Source organism: Caretta caretta, chromosome 4 (genome assembly GCF_965140235.1).
Source record: "Caretta caretta isolate rCarCar2 chromosome 4, rCarCar1.hap1, whole genome shotgun sequence".
NCBI classification, from domain to species: domain Eukaryota; kingdom Metazoa; phylum Chordata; order Testudines; family Cheloniidae; genus Caretta; species Caretta caretta.
The window spans coordinates 130,143,681-130,160,479 of record NC_134209.1 but is presented as its reverse complement, the minus strand read 5'-3'; the positions used below and the strand labels follow the sequence as shown (position 1 = coordinate 130,160,479).

General features: G+C 40.3%; 1 protein-coding gene across 5 annotated transcripts in view; it reads right to left on the bottom strand.

The window, feature by feature from the left end:
- Positions 1-16,799, bottom strand: part of SORCS2 (sortilin related VPS10 domain containing receptor 2) — an 843,749-nt gene that overhangs the window by 92,566 nt on the left and 734,384 nt on the right. For all 5 annotated transcript variants that reach the window (XM_048848940.2, XM_075128050.1, XM_075128051.1 and 2 more), the window contains exons 9-10: positions 9,913-10,092; positions 1,474-1,620 (exon numbers count right to left, since the gene is read on the bottom strand). In XM_048848940.2, coding sequence (XP_048704897.2) covers positions 1,474-1,620; positions 9,913-10,092 — 327 coding nt within the window. The remainder of the gene's footprint in view (positions 1-1,473; positions 1,621-9,912; positions 10,093-16,799) is intronic.

The window sequence follows — 16,799 nt, the reverse complement described above, 5'->3', positions numbered from 1 at the left end:
TTTACAAGCTGTTAACAGCAGTTCTGCTACTTTGGTAATTAATGCACAATCAGAAACTAGCATGCAGTGAGAACTGCCTTACAAAAACGGGGAAGTGACTGAATTTCACAAGGCAAGGTCCAGAATAAAATATTAGTGTGATGTATCTAGTGGGAACCAATTACCCTGGCTCTGTATATTTCTGTGGCCTTAAAACAAGGTCTGCAATTCAGACAGAGACAGTGTGAAATTATAGCACAAAATAACTTTGTGACAGAGTGACTGCTTGGATCTTTTGAAGAAGCAATAAAACGCACCAAAGATTTATTTGTTGTTGTTGGTTATCATCATACCTGGTCTGCCTTTATGCATTTATCAGCTAAAAGAGAATTAGATTAAAAACAACTATTTCTAGTGAAACATCTTCTGTCATGAAAGAAAATCATTATATGAAAAATATTTTTAAATGATGTTTTTGGAGTGAGCTTGATCGTATCTCTGGTTAATTAACTTACTGCTTTCTGCTCTTTCCACAGTAGTACATGGAGCTCAATAGTCCTCCCACTAAAGTTAATGGGAGCAAGATCACACCCTAAGTGAGGACTGAGACCCTGATTCAAAGCCCATTGAAGTCAATGGGAGTCTTCCACTGATTTCAGTGGGCTTTGGATCAAGCCCTGTAGCATGAACCATGTATTGCTGTAGTTCAGTCTTCTGAAGTGAGTCAACATCTCCCTCAGTCTCAGTCTTTTATTCCTACTATGCAGAGAGGGATAAACATTAGTCTGTCCCCCTGACTACAGACGTATATTTTGCCCCCAATGCAGAGATCTAAGAGTCCAGTGGAGCAGAGAGCCTGGGAGAAAGACACAGGGGATCTGCTTGACAGTGCTGTCTCAACAAAAAATCCAAAATGTTGTGGGTAGCTGTGACACGTAAACTGTAATAACGTCCATTCACAAAAAGAAAAGGGGTTTTGACAGCTATTTGATTTACATTTCCAGGCAACTGTGTAACTCCCCCCTCACCCATAATAGGGTAATTGTATTTTAAGATAAAATAATACAATGCAAAAACAGAAATAAAAGGTATTCATATTTTTAATCCTATTGATGAAGTGCTCTTATTCCCAGACAAGCTCCTTGCTGTGTAAAATAATTAATAATAAATGACTGATTGCCTTGGATCAGGATGCATGGTAGGCAAATTAGAGCACACTTGTCCCATACAAGTCAAATTAAGCCCTAACATAAGAAGGTGCGATGCTGCAGATGGAACAAACAGAGATTAATTTGGCCCAATAACTTGTGAAGGTGCACGATTATAGAGAATACATACATCTACATCCAGTGTAAATTAGAGGAGAATATAGCTTGGTACTAGGTGCTTGAGATGATTTAACTACTGTTCACTTATTTATATATCAGCATATTCTATGAATAGTTCTTGTGCACACTGGACAAAACATAGGAGTCATTAAAAGGAACCACTTACAGGTTTGCAGTTAGTTGGTTTACCATTCATATCAGAGATTGGAGGGGTCAGATAGTCCCAGTCACGGCCTTTGTTGTAGGTTATTAGAGTTGTAACTTTCCCATCGATTTTTTGATTGGCCAAAAAGACTCCTTTAACGCCTCTGACCTGGAGCATAAAATTAAGAGGGTTAATGACCAGCCTGCAAACACTTCTTCAGCATAGATCATTCCTGGTTTAGAAGTTCCTTACAAACTCAATATTCCAGATACTTACTTACTCTTAAAAAGGGAAGAGAGTGGACATTTAAAAAAACTGCAACACTTGGTGCTTTTGGTTTCTGAACATATTTCAAGACATTAAGGGCATGTCTATACTACAAACTCTTGCCAATGCAAGTTACGTTGGCATGAAGCTGCCACAGTTACTATATTGCTGGCACACGTGGCTCCTTGAGTCGTCACTGTGCATACTCACCAGCAGTGGTTGTGTCAATGCACACTGCAGTGCACTATGGGCGAGTATCCCAATGTGCAACTCAGCACCATCCAGTGCACTCTCTTTTGGGAAGTTTTGGCAATCCATGGTGGGGCAGAACAAATCACGCAGGGGTGACTGAGAGCAAGGGGTCAACTTCCCAGCATGCAACTTTGTCCATCCAATAATGTCATCTATCTCCCATAATTTTCCCAAAATTTCACAAACCTGCACTGCCCTCCGCGCTGTCTGCCATCTCCGACAGAAGCATAGAGCCTGCACAGCTCTGTACTACTGTCATGAGCATTGCAAGCACAGGATGCATGATCCTCTGGTATTTGCAGAGCCACAAGAAGAACTGATTCAGCAAGAACTGTGATGATTTTGTGGAGGACAGACTGCTGCAGGACATAGCAAGAACCAATTCAAGTTTGTTGGTGGTATTCACAGAGCAGCTGCAGATGGTGGAGCCTCACTTCTGGCCCTGAGGAATGAGCACTGAGTGATGGGATCGCATTGCAATGCAGTCTTGGGATGGCAAGCAGTGGCTGCAGAACTTTCAGATGTGCAAGGCCACACTCTTGGATTTGTATACCAAGCTTGTCCCAGCCCTTCAGTGCCAGAGCCCAGAATCACAGCTGCACTGACAGCACAGAAACAAGTGGCAATTGCACTGTGGAAGCTTGCAACACCAGATTGCTTACTGATCAGTGGGATAACATTTTGGAATTGTAAAATCCACTGTGGAGGCTGTTTTCATGCAGGTGTGCAGGGCCATTAATTGTCTCCTGCTACGTGAGACTGAGACTCTCAGGAATGTGCAGGAGATAGTAGAGGGATTTGCAGCTATGGGATTCTTGAAATGTGGTGGGGCAATAGATGGCATGCATATCCCCAAAAACCAACTTGCCACAGAGTACATCAACAGAAAAGTCTACTTTTCTATGGTTTTGCAAGTGTTTGTGGAACACTGGGGATGCTTCACCGACATCAGCGTTGGCTGGTCAGGGAAGGTGCATGACACGCACATCTTTAAGAACACAGGACTGTTCAGAAAGCTACAAATAGGGACCTTCTTTCCTGATCAGCAGATTACCACTGATGATGTGGAAATGCCAATAGTGGTCCTGGGGGATCCAGCCTACCCCTTGCTCCCCTGGCTCACGAAGCCATACACTGGTCACCTCAACACCATCAAGAAAATATTCAATTACAAATTCAGCAGGTGCATAAAAGCAGCTGAATGTGCTGTTGGCAGACTGAAGGGATGCTGACATTGTCTACTCACTAGATTGGACCTGCGTGAAAAAAACATCCCAATGGCTATAGCCATCGGTTGTGTCCTGCATAATATTTGTGAAGCAAGGGGGGGAAAGTTGCTGTGGGGGTTGAGCGCAGAGGTGGAGCAGCTGTCTGCTGAGTTTGAACAGCCACTACCAAAGGCTATTTGAAGAGCTCAACACAGACTGTACAGCTCAAGAAGGCTTTGAAAGGGCACTTGGACAATGAGCCACAGTAAAGCACTGTGGTATACTGTGCTCAACCTCGTTCTGCTATTTTGGGGCCTGTTAGGAATTGTGTTGTGCTTGGTGTACATTTATGATTATTACACTGTGTTTGTCACTGATTCTATGAGATATGCCACACTGTACAACAAGAAGTAAGTGGGTGCTTTCAGTACTGCTAGGCATTCTGCAGGATATATTGGGAACTAATGAAGATGAATTATTTTCCAGACAATAAAATGTTATTGAATAACCAAAACACTCCAAAAAAATTCTGTGCAAGTTAAATAGCAAATACATTACAAACGTAATAAATATATGGAGCTTAAGAAGGGAGAAGAACATTCATGTCCATTTCAGCTACACATAGAGCAACCATGATTCTCAGAGGTCAGTGCATGTGAAACTGTGGTAGTCCTTAATGTCCCCCTGTGTGGAGTTGATGGGATATGACTAAAAGCCAGCCAAATAAATACAGCTATGCTATTTTACTCCAGCTCAGGGCTGACCCTAGACATTTGTTTAGTTTAGTTATTATGCGCTCCATCCTTCAATAGGAAGTGAGGGTGATTGGGTACCATAATTAAAGACTATGGGGGCAAGCTAGATGAACAGAGCTATGTTCATTTAATTTCTTGGATTTTATATTTGTCTTTTGTTCTTTTAAAATGTCAATGAAAACTTTTCCAATAAAAATTCATAGTAAAAGGAAAAGAAAGAAAGAGATCAATGTGCAGCAAACTACTGTGGCTCTTTTGGGTAATGCTGATCACTAATCTGGCTCCTGAACCATTGATTTCTGACACAATCCCACAATCAGGAAAGAAGGCCATACTGGTTAAAAAACCCAAATTGATTTAGCAGGGAAGCAAAGGCAGTTTAAAACAAAACAAAACAAAAAAACAATATTTAACAAAAGAAAGGGAAAGTTGATAGTAATGAATATAAATCAGAAGTTAGGAATTGCAGAAAATTGCTAGGGGAAGCCTACGGACACAAGGAGAAATCTATGGCCAGCAGAATTAAGGAAAATAAGGAGTTTTTAAATGTATTAGGAACAAAACAAATCTTAACTATGGTACTGGTGGAAATGATAGAATTATCAATAATAATGCAAAAAAGGCAGAAGTATTCAATAAATATTTCTGTTCTGTATTTGGAGGAAAACAGATGATATGGTCTCATCATGTGATGTTGACAACCCTCCACTAGTATCTCAGGAGGATGTTAAACAGCAGCTACTAAAATCAGACATTTTTCAATCAGCAGGTCTGGATAACTTACATTCAAGAGTTTTAAAAGAGCTAGCTAATGAGCTTGCTGGACTATTAATGTTGATTTTAAGTAAGTCTTGCAGTACTGGAGAACTTCCAGAAGACTGGAAGAAAGCTAATGTTGTGCCAATTTTTAAAAAGGGTAAATGGGATGGCACAGGTCATTACAGGTCTGTTAGCTTGACACTGATCCCAGGTAAGAAAATGGAGGGGCTGATAAGAGATTTGATTAATAAAGAATTAAAGAAGGGTATTGTAATTAATGCAACAACATGGATTTATGGAAAACAGAGCCTCTCAAACTAACTTGATACTTTTTTTTAGGAGATTACAAGTTTAGTTGATAATGGTAATGTGTTGACATAATATACTGGTACTTAGATTTCTGTAAGGCATTTGACTTGGTACTGCACAATATTTTGATAAAAAAATCTAGAACGATATAAAATAAGATTATATGAAATGTAATTGTAAACATGGAATCATGATAGAGTGGGTGTGTTTTCAATAGGGTCTGGCAGGAGTCAATTCTTGGCCCTATGCTATTTAACAATTTTATCAATGATCTGGAAGAAAACATAAAAACATTACTGATAAAGTTTGCAGCTGACACAAAAATTGGGGGAGTGGTAAATAATGAAGACGAGCGGTTACTGAATCAGAGTGATTTGGATCACTGGGCGGAAGCAAACAATACATATGTTAATACGACTAAATGTAAACGTATACATCTAGGAAAAAGGAAAGTATGCCATGGGGAATTCTATCCTGGGCAGCAGCAACTCTGAAAAAGATATGAGGGTTGTAGTGAATAATCAGCTGAATAGATGCTCCCGGTCTGACACCATGACCAAAAAGAGCTAATGCCATCCTGGGATGCATGAGCAAGAGAATCTTGAGTAGGAGTAGAGAGGTTATTTTTCCTGTATATTTGGCACTGTGATGGCTGCTGGAATAGTGTGTCCCTTTCTTGTGTCAGCTACGCAAGAAAAATGTTGATAATTGGAGAGGTTCAGAGAAGAGCCATGAGCATAATTAAAGTATTAGAAAACATGCCTTACAGGAGTAAACTCAAAGAGCTCAATCTATTTATCTTAACAAAGAGAAGATTAAGGGGTGACTTGATTACGTACCCATGTGGGGAATAAATATTTAATAATGAGCATTTCAGTGTAGCAGAGAAAAGTATAACACGTAGACAAACTCAGACTGGAAATAAAGTGCACATTTTAAAGTGAGAATAATTAGCTTCTGAAACAATTTATCAAGGGTTGGGATTCTCCGTCACTGACAATTTTAAAATCAAGACTGGATGTTTCTCTAAAAGATCTGCTCTAGGACTTATTTTGGGGAAGTTCTATGACCTGTGGTATATAGGAGGTCAGACCAGATGATCATAATGATCCCTTCTGGTATCTATGCTCTCAGAACCTGCTCAGAGGAACCTGGCCCAGAATCTAATGGAAGTACAACAGGACCAGAATGTTACTTTTTGGGGAGTAGGGTGTATGGAGGGACACAGATGTGCTAAAGGAAGAAGAAGAAGCGATGCAAGGAGAGTTCCTGTGTGTGGCAAGAGAGACTTTTAAAACTGAGAGCTTGCCCTGTGATTTTGGGATCACATTCTTTAAAGTTTTCATCAAGAAGAAAAACACTTTGCCAGATTAAATGCCATTTCCTGTATTCAGGCCCAAATGTTCTCTCCCTCTCTCCAGCAGACATGTGGATGCTTAACATAACCTGAGGATTTATTACAGCTTTGTACTTGAATAAGTGTCATCAGCTCTTGGTATAATCAGGAATGGCTAGTTTTCACTGAGATTGTTATTCTGCATACTCTTTCATCCCTCTCAATCTGTAATATTTAAGAGTATATTTGCCCTCATTCCAAACTCCCTCTGATATTAACATTAATGAGAGCTCTGCCTGCAGACTTATGGGACAGCAGACCTGTTAACATGGTATAGATTTGATACTAATTATTATTTTATTACTGATAATTTGCATGGTGATAGACTACCCAGGATTGATCCAAAGCCCACAGACAGGAAAGATCACCCAGCGGCTAAAGTGTTAGCATGAGAATTGAGAGATGTGGGTTCAATGCCCTGCTTTGCTACAGACCTGCTAGGGGCCAGTCACTTAGGCTCTCTCTCTCTGTGTCTCAGTTCCACATCTGTAAAATGGGGATATTTGTCCTTCCTCTCCTAGCAAGGATGTTGTGAGGATAAATACATAAAAAGATTGTGAAGTGCTCAGATAGTTTGGTGATGGGAGTCATATGAGGCCTGATTTTCAAGCTCTCAGGGCCTAGCAGCTCCCATAGAGGAACCTAAATAAATGACCATGTTTTCAAGAGAGTTCAGCTCCTGTTCAGGCATCTAGGTGAAGCAGCACATTTTCAACAGCACTCAGCAGCCAACAGCTCCTATTGTTCGGCAGTCATTCTCTTCTTATGGCTAGACCGTATGATACGTACTAACTACCATAGATCTGTTCTGTAGTAACTATTGCAGAACTTTTCTGTGCCATTTTACTATGAAGGGGGAGCATACAGAGGGTGCCTCAGCATTTGCAACATACAGTGTGTGTAGTTACCACCTGATGGACAATTGTGCAAATATTACAAACACTCAGCTGAAATCAATGGGGCCAAGTCTCATGATTGGGGAATAAATGTATGAGTAAGGCCTGCAGTTTGGGGTATTAAATAAGCAATTGCTTGCACAATAGGAGTATGCTGTAAATCAAGTGTCCAATGCTGTGACCTTTACTTATGAGTATTCCCACTCTTTTCATGAAACATGATATCAACATGCTTGTTTTGCAGTGATCTCTATGCTAAGCTTGTGGCTGGTTCACTTTGACAGCATTTGGTACAGTATTTCAAGACCATACTGACTTTGAATTGATGCTCACTGCTTCTTTCTTTCTTTTCAACATATATTTTAGAGGTTAGTCCCTGCGCACATATGCAACAAGAGAAGAAAAGATGTACTGTACAAAAGAGATAAAGGATATAAAGGAAAATGAATGCAGACAGGGGAAAATCTCTAAAAGACTATAAAGCAGATGCACATGTAAAGGATGAAATGAGGCCAGTGGAAGATAATCAAGACAAACTGTGCAAATTTCAAGCAGAATTATACATTAGTTGAAAGAGAAATTCTTAATCCATTGAGGGTTGTCTGTGTTTCGAGTTGAAGATTTTTTTTCCAAGACACTTCTATTGAAACACTCTGCAAGATATCCCAAGTCAGAAAAAAACTCAAAATCACAACTGCCGAGCAATCCCTAAAGCCTTATTTTTATTAACTACTTTGCACAGTGTAACTAAGTCAACACAAAAAAACCCTTGTAGATATTATTGCTCATCACATTCTAGTAGAGAAAACAAACACTAATTGTATTTCACCATATTGCAGAAATGATCTGCAAGTTTTAAACTTTCTACATGTAGGCAGAGAAATTTGTCCATGTACAGTGCAGCTCTTTTCTGAAAATTGACTACGTAAGAATGGCATTGTAAGGTTCCATGTTTATTGTGTCTCAATCATTCCTTATTAAATATGCTCCATTATAAGTAATTTTTAAAGCCAGCTCTACAGACTAAATCTGGAATTTGCAAATAATCTAGGATCTCTTCTTTTTGTGCACCACCAATAATAGAGATATTGCCCCAGGGACACTTTTGCAACTCCTGAACCTCAGTGGGCTTGCACAGGTGAAACTGAACGGACTTTAGTAAACAATACTCAAGATCAGTAGCCCCAAATCTTTTCTATACTGGCAATTCCTTAGTAATAAGGGAACAGCAGAGTGGTTGTGACCCCTTAACACCTTTTTGTGGCCTCCAGTTGAGAACCCCTGCTCTAGAAGATGCCGGAGGAGACGAGAACCCAGCTTCTTTCCTCTTAGCTGTGCCGGCTCTGCCTAGCTAACAGGAGCAAAAAAGCAGCAAAAACATATTTTGTCATTAAAATCAGCACATGGGATTACACAAGAGGAAGAAGGTGGCCTTTTTCCATACCCTCTGTTCCCTGCAGAACCCCCCTACAGTCATCAGTGCTTGAATTGGGAGGGCGGTAATTATGTCACACCTCCTTGTCCCACTGCAGTCTATTGAAAAAGAGGGAGTTATATAAAGGTGGAGGAGATTAGAAAAATTTGGAGCAAGCCATCATTTCCCCCCTCCAATTACAATACTAGAGAGAATCATTTAACTCCTTCCTAACCCTACTTGCCAGGCTAAGGAGTATTGCGAATCCTTTGCAAAGAAGTCTTGTGCATTTAGTAAGAATATTTTTTAAAGCTCCAGAGGAAGCAGACTATTAAATTCAAGTGTTGTCATTACCATCTTTCTGAACAAGAGAACTGATGGCAATTTTTCCCTAAACTGCTATTTTTCCTTTTTTCTTTAGCCAACTGCTGCAGGTTTAAAATACAGAGTTGAGTATTTGCAAAGATGGCTCCTCTCACAGCAGTGCCTCTAGGGAAAAAATACCTACAGAAAGCAAGAGGATTTGTGGTCTGACTCAAATCTAATGTTGTTGGCTCTTCATTTGTCGAGGTCAACATGTTAAAGACCCAGTACTAGGCTCGTACAATTGCTATTGGTCTGAGACCCTATTGGCTAAAAGGCTTGCTGGTTAAAAAAAAAAAAAGTATGTAAGCAAAATTCAATGAATGGACTTACATAGTATCTGATAATTACATTCATTGGTTTCTCAGACAAAGCAGCCAGCATCTGAAATGCTGACAAACTGTAAAACAAATGTAAGGCCAAAAAGAGTATTGTTGTATTGCCTAGAAGCTAAATTTTGTTACATAAGACAGTTTCATAGCTGTTTATATTCCTCCTTCCACAATAAACTAGTGCTAACTGAATCTTACTGCTTGACTCTTCAGTACTTGAATTAACACCAGACCCAATATTTGAAGAGAGTGAAAAATACTAAACTTGTTCCTGCACATCCGTGGAAACCGTGTCTTTATAAAACGACCAACACTTTAGGAGGAAGAGGATAGAGAGGGAGAATTAGAGTAATACAATACTCCCTTCTCATCACTCTAGAAAATTGGGGAGAATGTTATCACTATAAAATTAATTACATTCATAATTAGAGTTGCTGACAACATAAAGTAGGAGAGACCAGGGAAGAGACAGAAAGCAACAAAGTTCTAATATTTGCACAGCACCCTACCTCCAGAATATCTATCAGGACGTTCTCCTCTGGCTGCTTAGTGCTCCTGACGTTCTCTAGTAAAATGGAGTAGTATACACCCTGTGGGTCAGACTGGTACAGGTTATACGTGTCTGTCTGGTACCATTCTTGAACAGCCACAAATACTTGGTTTTCATCTGTACTGATAATCTGTAAATCCTGCAGAAAAAGAAATAAGATACAAGATGAATCATAATTGGCAATTAAAAAAAAGATACCATTGTGCCTACATGACAAAAAACAAACTAGTCATGAGAGTCAAGTGCCAGAGAAAACAGATACACCTTAAAGATCCCTGACTCTGAGCTCTCTCAGCCTAGGTACTAGGAAATCTACTATATCCTATCTCTCTCAGATTATGGGATATAGAATTTTCACCTAGAATTTGGAATCCAAACCTATTAATGCCTGAAGGAGGTGCTTTTGTTTCTTATTAGAAATGAGTTGGAGTTCTTAAACCAATTACTAGTCAACAGGTTTCTGCATCACAAAACCTCCACCAATATTCACATTTGCAGCAGAGATGCCTAAGACTGAGGGGACACAGAATGTGAATTACTTGTGAATTACAAGAAATAGACAAAAGTCCATGAAATCTTCTTAAGATCTAAAATAGGATGAAATGCAACCACCAAATAGGACAGAGATATATTACAAAGGGACCTAGAGAATGAGAAAAACTCTTTGTGGCAGAGACCATGTCTTCCTATGTGTTTGCAGAGCACTGAGCCCAGCAGGGCCACTGAGTGTTATTGTAATATACATATTAAATAATAACAACAACATTCTGCATTCATTCCTCAATAATTTCATGCTTTGGTTATTGCAATAGCCTCTTTACTGGACTCCCTGTTTCCTCTCTCCATCCTCTGCAGGGAAACATGCAGGCTAATACATCTTGAGGAAAATAGTCCAATACACAAATACTCAATCAGAGGAAGAAATCAGGAAGTAGCAATGCTGAAATAGACAGTAATAGTGGACAGAAAATTGGACCTGTGTTTGCAATAGGATATGGCAGCAAAAAGGCCAATGCAATTTTGGGCTGCATACACAGAAGCATCATATCAGGGGAGAGAGATTATTACCCCTTTCCACGAACTTGGTTGCAATAACCACCGGGCATCTTGTATTCAGTTCTGGTCACCTTATTAATGGAAAAACACTGACAACCTAGAAGGAATTCTGAGAAGAGCTTCCAAAAACAGATAGGTGGCAGGAGGGAATGACATCTGAGTAAATATGTAACAAACAACTTTATTACTTTTCTATTTCTTTACATAGAAGTAACAAGAGTTGACTAGGTGCAGAAGAAGAGGTGACTACATATAGGAGTGATTACACTGCACAGCGAGCACCTCTTTGAAAAGTATATATAATGAAAAGCTAGACAAAAACATTTTTGTATATAAAAGGAGTTAACCTCAATGTCTCGTTGAATCAAATTCACCACTCCAAATTATTTTTAAAATGTCACGGATACATCTGCCAAAACAAATGAACCTGTGGTTGAGTCTCTGTTGTAGATAAAATCTCCCACATGTGGTTGATCTGAAAGCCATTCTCCAAAGCATTGCAAGTAAAACTTGTATTGAATCCGAAGTAGCTTTTTTTTTTTTAGAATCCCATTAATGGAACTCTGCTGTCTTAAATTGCCAGCACTATTCATAACTAAGCAAGAGGATGGGTATGCAACATCTGGTAGTTCACCATAACCCATGACGAACATCATATTTGCCTTCCGTGACACAGCCTGAGAATGGTTATGTTGCCAATCCAATTCACAGGGATAGAGGGGGAGGAGAAATAAATTACTAAAGAGTACAGGAATAAAGAGTTTGAAAGGGTATCCATTAGTGAAAAGTTCTAAAACCCCTTAAATTGTTGTCATAGCTATTAGCAGCCCTTCAGCAGAAGTCTTAAGAGCATTATTACAGTAAAATGTTTATAACGTGTCATAAACATACACAATGCTTTACAGAACACAGATAAGACATGTTCCTTGCCCCAAGTGATTAGAATCTAAATAAAATGAGAAAAGCAAACGCAGGATGAAACATAGGACAACAGTGCAAAAGAGGGTGTTTCTGAGCGCTACTATCGATCAGAATGTGGGAGGAGGGATTACTTAGAGATGTGGGGTTTACGCACAAATTTAAAGGAGAAAAGATAAAGTGATTTTCAGATAAACTGTGAGACTGGTACCAGACACAGGGGGAACAAAGCTGGGAATGGGAGATGTGACTAATCTGATTCTCATCTCACATCAGTTTTACCCTGATGTAGCTGTATAGACATCCATGAAGTTATTCCTGATATGCATTGATGTAAATAAGGGAAAAATCCAACAGTAAGGAGAAAAGGCAAGAGGCCTGGAAAGAGGTAAGTAAGAGCAGAGAAGTAGATGGATGCAAGAATAGATGTGATTTTGTGTCTCAAGATGAGGCATTTGAATTTTGTGTGTTAGGAGATGGGAAGTCAATGGAAGTTCAGGAGGAGCTAACATGACTGGAGGAGTGAGAGAAGAAGACGACTTTAACAAAGGATTTTTGGACAGACTGGCAGGGGACAGCTGGAAGGCAAGAACGCCAGACTAGAGGAGTTTATATTAATTAGTGTGTTTCACTAACTCTTCTCTTCCAATTGCAACTATCAATAGTAAGAAAGTGGAGTGTGTACTCATCCTGTTCAAGACATCAGTTGCTACTTTTTATGTGTCTGGCAGGAATTAGAATGCTGGTATTTACAGATTTCAGAGTTGCAGCCGTGTTAGTCTGTATTAACAGAGGGTACCAAATGTGCCTTTCACCCTTCTCGGGCACAGTCTGTTCCATTCAGGTTTTACACTGAAGATTTTTATTTTTCAGTTCAGGATTACTGATATTTTTTCAGCATACTCTATTTCAATATATTTCCCCAACGATTTACAACCCCATTACTTGGTTATACTGCCTTCCAACAGTTCCGAGGAACATCATCTGGCCAAATGTTGCTAATATAACTCTGAGGAAATTAACGGAAGTAAGGAAAGATGCAAGTTTCATACCTGGTTTTAAAACATCTTTTAAACTTCTGAATGGTACATGGGTTGTGCAAACCAAACTAAAAGAAAGTTACAAATAATCCCCCCTCCTGTCCCTTGCCTTGCTCATATTACCATCTTCCACTATTAGAGCTAAGCTGAAGAAATGGTCATCAAGGATAAAAGCTTAACCGACTTAGAATCATAGAATCATAGAATATAAGGGTTGGAAGGGACCCCAGAAGGTCATCTAGTCCAACCCCCTGCTCGAAGCAGGACCAATTCCCAGTTAAATCATCCCAGCCAGGGCTTTGTCAAGCCTGACCTTAAAAACCTCTAAGGAAGGAGATTCTACCACCTCCCTAGGTAACGCATTCCAATGTTTCACCACCCTCTTAGTGAAAAAGTTTTTCCTAATATCCAATCTAAACCTCCCCCACTGCAGCTTGAGACCATTACTCCTCGTTCTGTCATCTGATACCATTGAGAACAGTCTAGAGCCATCCTCTTTGGAACCCCCTTTCAGGTAGTTGAAAGCAGCTATCAAATCCCCCCTCATTCTTCTCTTCTGCAGGCTAAACAATCCCAGCTCCCTCAGCTTCTCCTCATAACTCATGTGTTCCAGACCCCTAATCATTTTTGTTGCCCTTCGCTGGACTCTCTCCAATTTATCCACATCCTTCTTGAAGTGTGGGGCCCAAAACTGGACACAGTACTCCAGATGAGGCCTCACCAATGTCGAATAGAGGGGAACGATCACGTCCCTCGATCTGCTCGCTATGCCCCTACTTATACATCCCAAAATGCCATTGGCCTTCTTGGCAACAAGGGCACACTGCTGACTCATATCCAGCTTCTCGTCCACTGTCACCCCTAGGTCCTTTTCCGCAGAACTGCTGCCTAGCCATTCGGTCCCTAGTCTGTAGCTGTGCATTGGGTTCTTCCGTCCTAAGTGCAGGACCCTGCACTTATCCTTATTGAACCTCATCAGATTTCTTTTGGCCCAATCCTCCAATTTGTCTAGGTCCTTCTGTATCCTATCTCTCCCCTCCAGCGTATCTACCACTCCTCCCAGTTTAGTAAGACTTAGGGCCCAGTTTTGTAAGTTGCTAAGATGAAGTGAGCTGTAGCTCATGAAAGCTTATGCTCAAATAAATTGGTTAGTCTGTAAGGTGCCACAAGTACTCCTTTTCTTTCTGCGAATACAGACTAACATGGCTGCTACTCTGAAACCTGTGAGTTCCAATTGACTACAGTGGGTGCTCAGCACTTCACAGGAGACATTTAGCACTTTGCAAGACTGGGCCCTTAGCAAATGTGTTGCTAGGCAGGACTTCCTGTCAGTAGGGAAAGGTTTAACTAATAAGATATTATGTGAGAGAGAAAATATCTTGTTCCAAAGAAGGCAGTTTTTATTGCTATATCTAATTCATTGCCTGCAGCCACACTGTGTCATGCTGTGATCTCAGCAGATCCTGTAAGCTATGCATTCATTCCTCCCTTCTGTAGGCTATTCAAAGCCATGCTGCCCTCTTAATTTGCCATTAACCTTCCTACCTGCACATTATTTATTTGATGTAATTGGCTCAGGGCCCTTCAGCTGACTTTAAAAGTCCTCAAGAACCTGGAATCCTCCTACTGTCTCAAGTCAGGTTTTGGTGTACTTTCTAGCATATTTACTGTGCTCATGTAACATTTGACCACTAGTACCTTCATTTCCATATTCAAATTATAGAGCTGCTCATTTGGGCCCCCTGCGGCAGAACTGATCTTCCTTGCAGCTAAAATGATCTTCCCTGCTTGCTTCTCCAAGCTTGTCATCCCTTCTAATGTAATTTCTCCACTGGCTTCCTATCTTGCACATCATTTCCACTCCTGCTCTCATCAGTACTTGCAACACCTTGGTTCCATCAGTCAATCCCGCCTCACACTCCATTCAGTTCCTTCCTTCGGCATTGGTGAGGCCTCATCTGGAGTACTGTGTCCAGTTTTGGGTCCCACACTACAAGAAGGATGTGGAAAAATTGGAAAGAGTCCAGTGGAGGGCAACAAAAATTATTAGGAGGCTGGAGCACATGATTTATGAGGAGAGGCTGAGGGAACTGGGATTATTTAGTCTGCAGAAGAGAACAATGAGGGGGGATTTGATAGCTGCTTTCAACTACCTGAAAGGGAGTTCCAAAGAGGATGGATCTAGGCTGTTCTCAGTGGTAGCAGATGACAGAACAAGGAGTAATGGTCTCAAGTTGCAGTGGGGGAGGTTTAGGTTGGATGTTAGGAAATACTTTTCCACTAGGAGGGTGGTGAAGCACTGGAATGGGTTACCTCGGGAGGTGGTGGAATCTCCTTCCTTAGAGGTTTTTAAGGTCAGGCTTGACAAAGCCCTGGCTGGGATGATTTAACTGGGGATTGGTCCTGCGTTGAGCAGAGGGTTGGACTAGATGACCTCCCGAGGTCCCTTCCAACCCTGATATTCTATGATTCTCCTGAGATCATCCTCATGCCTTCTTTCATGTGGCCTCATGCCTGGAATGCCCCATTTACTATGCCAAGTGTCATCCCATCCTTCCCTGAAATCGCTCCTCAAAGCTTACTTCTTCCCCCAAAGGTAACCCATGTCAGAAAAGACCATCCAGGTCACCTCACTGCATTGCCTCTGCTTTATTTTATTTTTTTAGTTTGTAAGCTCTCTGAGGCAGGAACCATGTCTCCCTGTGTGCTTTGTACAGCACTGAGCACACACTAAATAACAGTAATATAGTTCAGGCTCCTCTTCACTTATAAGGCTTGCATCATGCCTCCCTGTCAATATCTCAACCCTTGTTTCCTCTGACCCCTCTCTTGTGCGCTATGTTTTGCCAGCTAATCCTGTCATACCCTCCCCTTCATCATCATCATCTCTCACATTCATGACTAGAGCTGCATGATTTTTCACTTCATTTAGCAGATCTAAAAAACTGAAAAAAATATTTTGGGTTGACTGAAAAAAAAAATCAAAATTTTAAGTGAACCGAAAAGTAAAAAAAAATCATTTTGTGTAGAATGAAATATTTTGTTCGACCAGACACAAAACGTTTTCTTTTGATTTTTTAAAGAAACTTTTATATTTTAAAAATAAAACTGAAGTAAATTTTTGAACCAAAACATCATTTTGAACAGAGAAATTTAAGTGCTTTGTTTCAAAAATGTCAAAAGGAAACATTTTGATTTTTCTGCCACCCTCCACCTTTTGGTTTCTCCCCCTCCCCTCTCCGCACCCCGCCAAAACAATTTGGCAAAATCTATTTCACAAAATATTTCAGTCAACCTGAATCTTAATTTTTTGGTGATAAAAAGTTTTGGTCAAAAAATTCATTCAGCTCTGTTCATGACTGTCTACCCTAATATCAGGCTAAACCTCATATTTCCTGTGTCTACACTGAAATCAATGGGACTGCACAGGGGTCAGCTCTAGAGGATCAGGGATATGTTTGGGGTGTAACCTACTCCCCCACCCCTCATAGTAAAACTGGCCATAAAGTGCTGTAAAATGCAAAGCGTAAACAAGTTGAAAATGTTTTCCCCCGCAATGTTTAGTTGCACTTAAAAAAAAAAAAAGAGTTTCTTCCACTTTGAAAGATTCTAGTGGTTTGAGAGATGTTCCACTCACTTAAAATGGGGAATACCAGTGGAAACAGCAATATCTTTCAAAATGGAAGGAACCTTTTAAGCACAAGCACTGTAACTTTTTTCAGTTAGAGTGATTTTAGGTGTTACTTTTGAGTATAGAGGATAAAATTTGCAGACAGAAAGGTGAATTTCAGATTGATGGTGTTTAATCTTGTACACGTGCCCAGGTGATTGG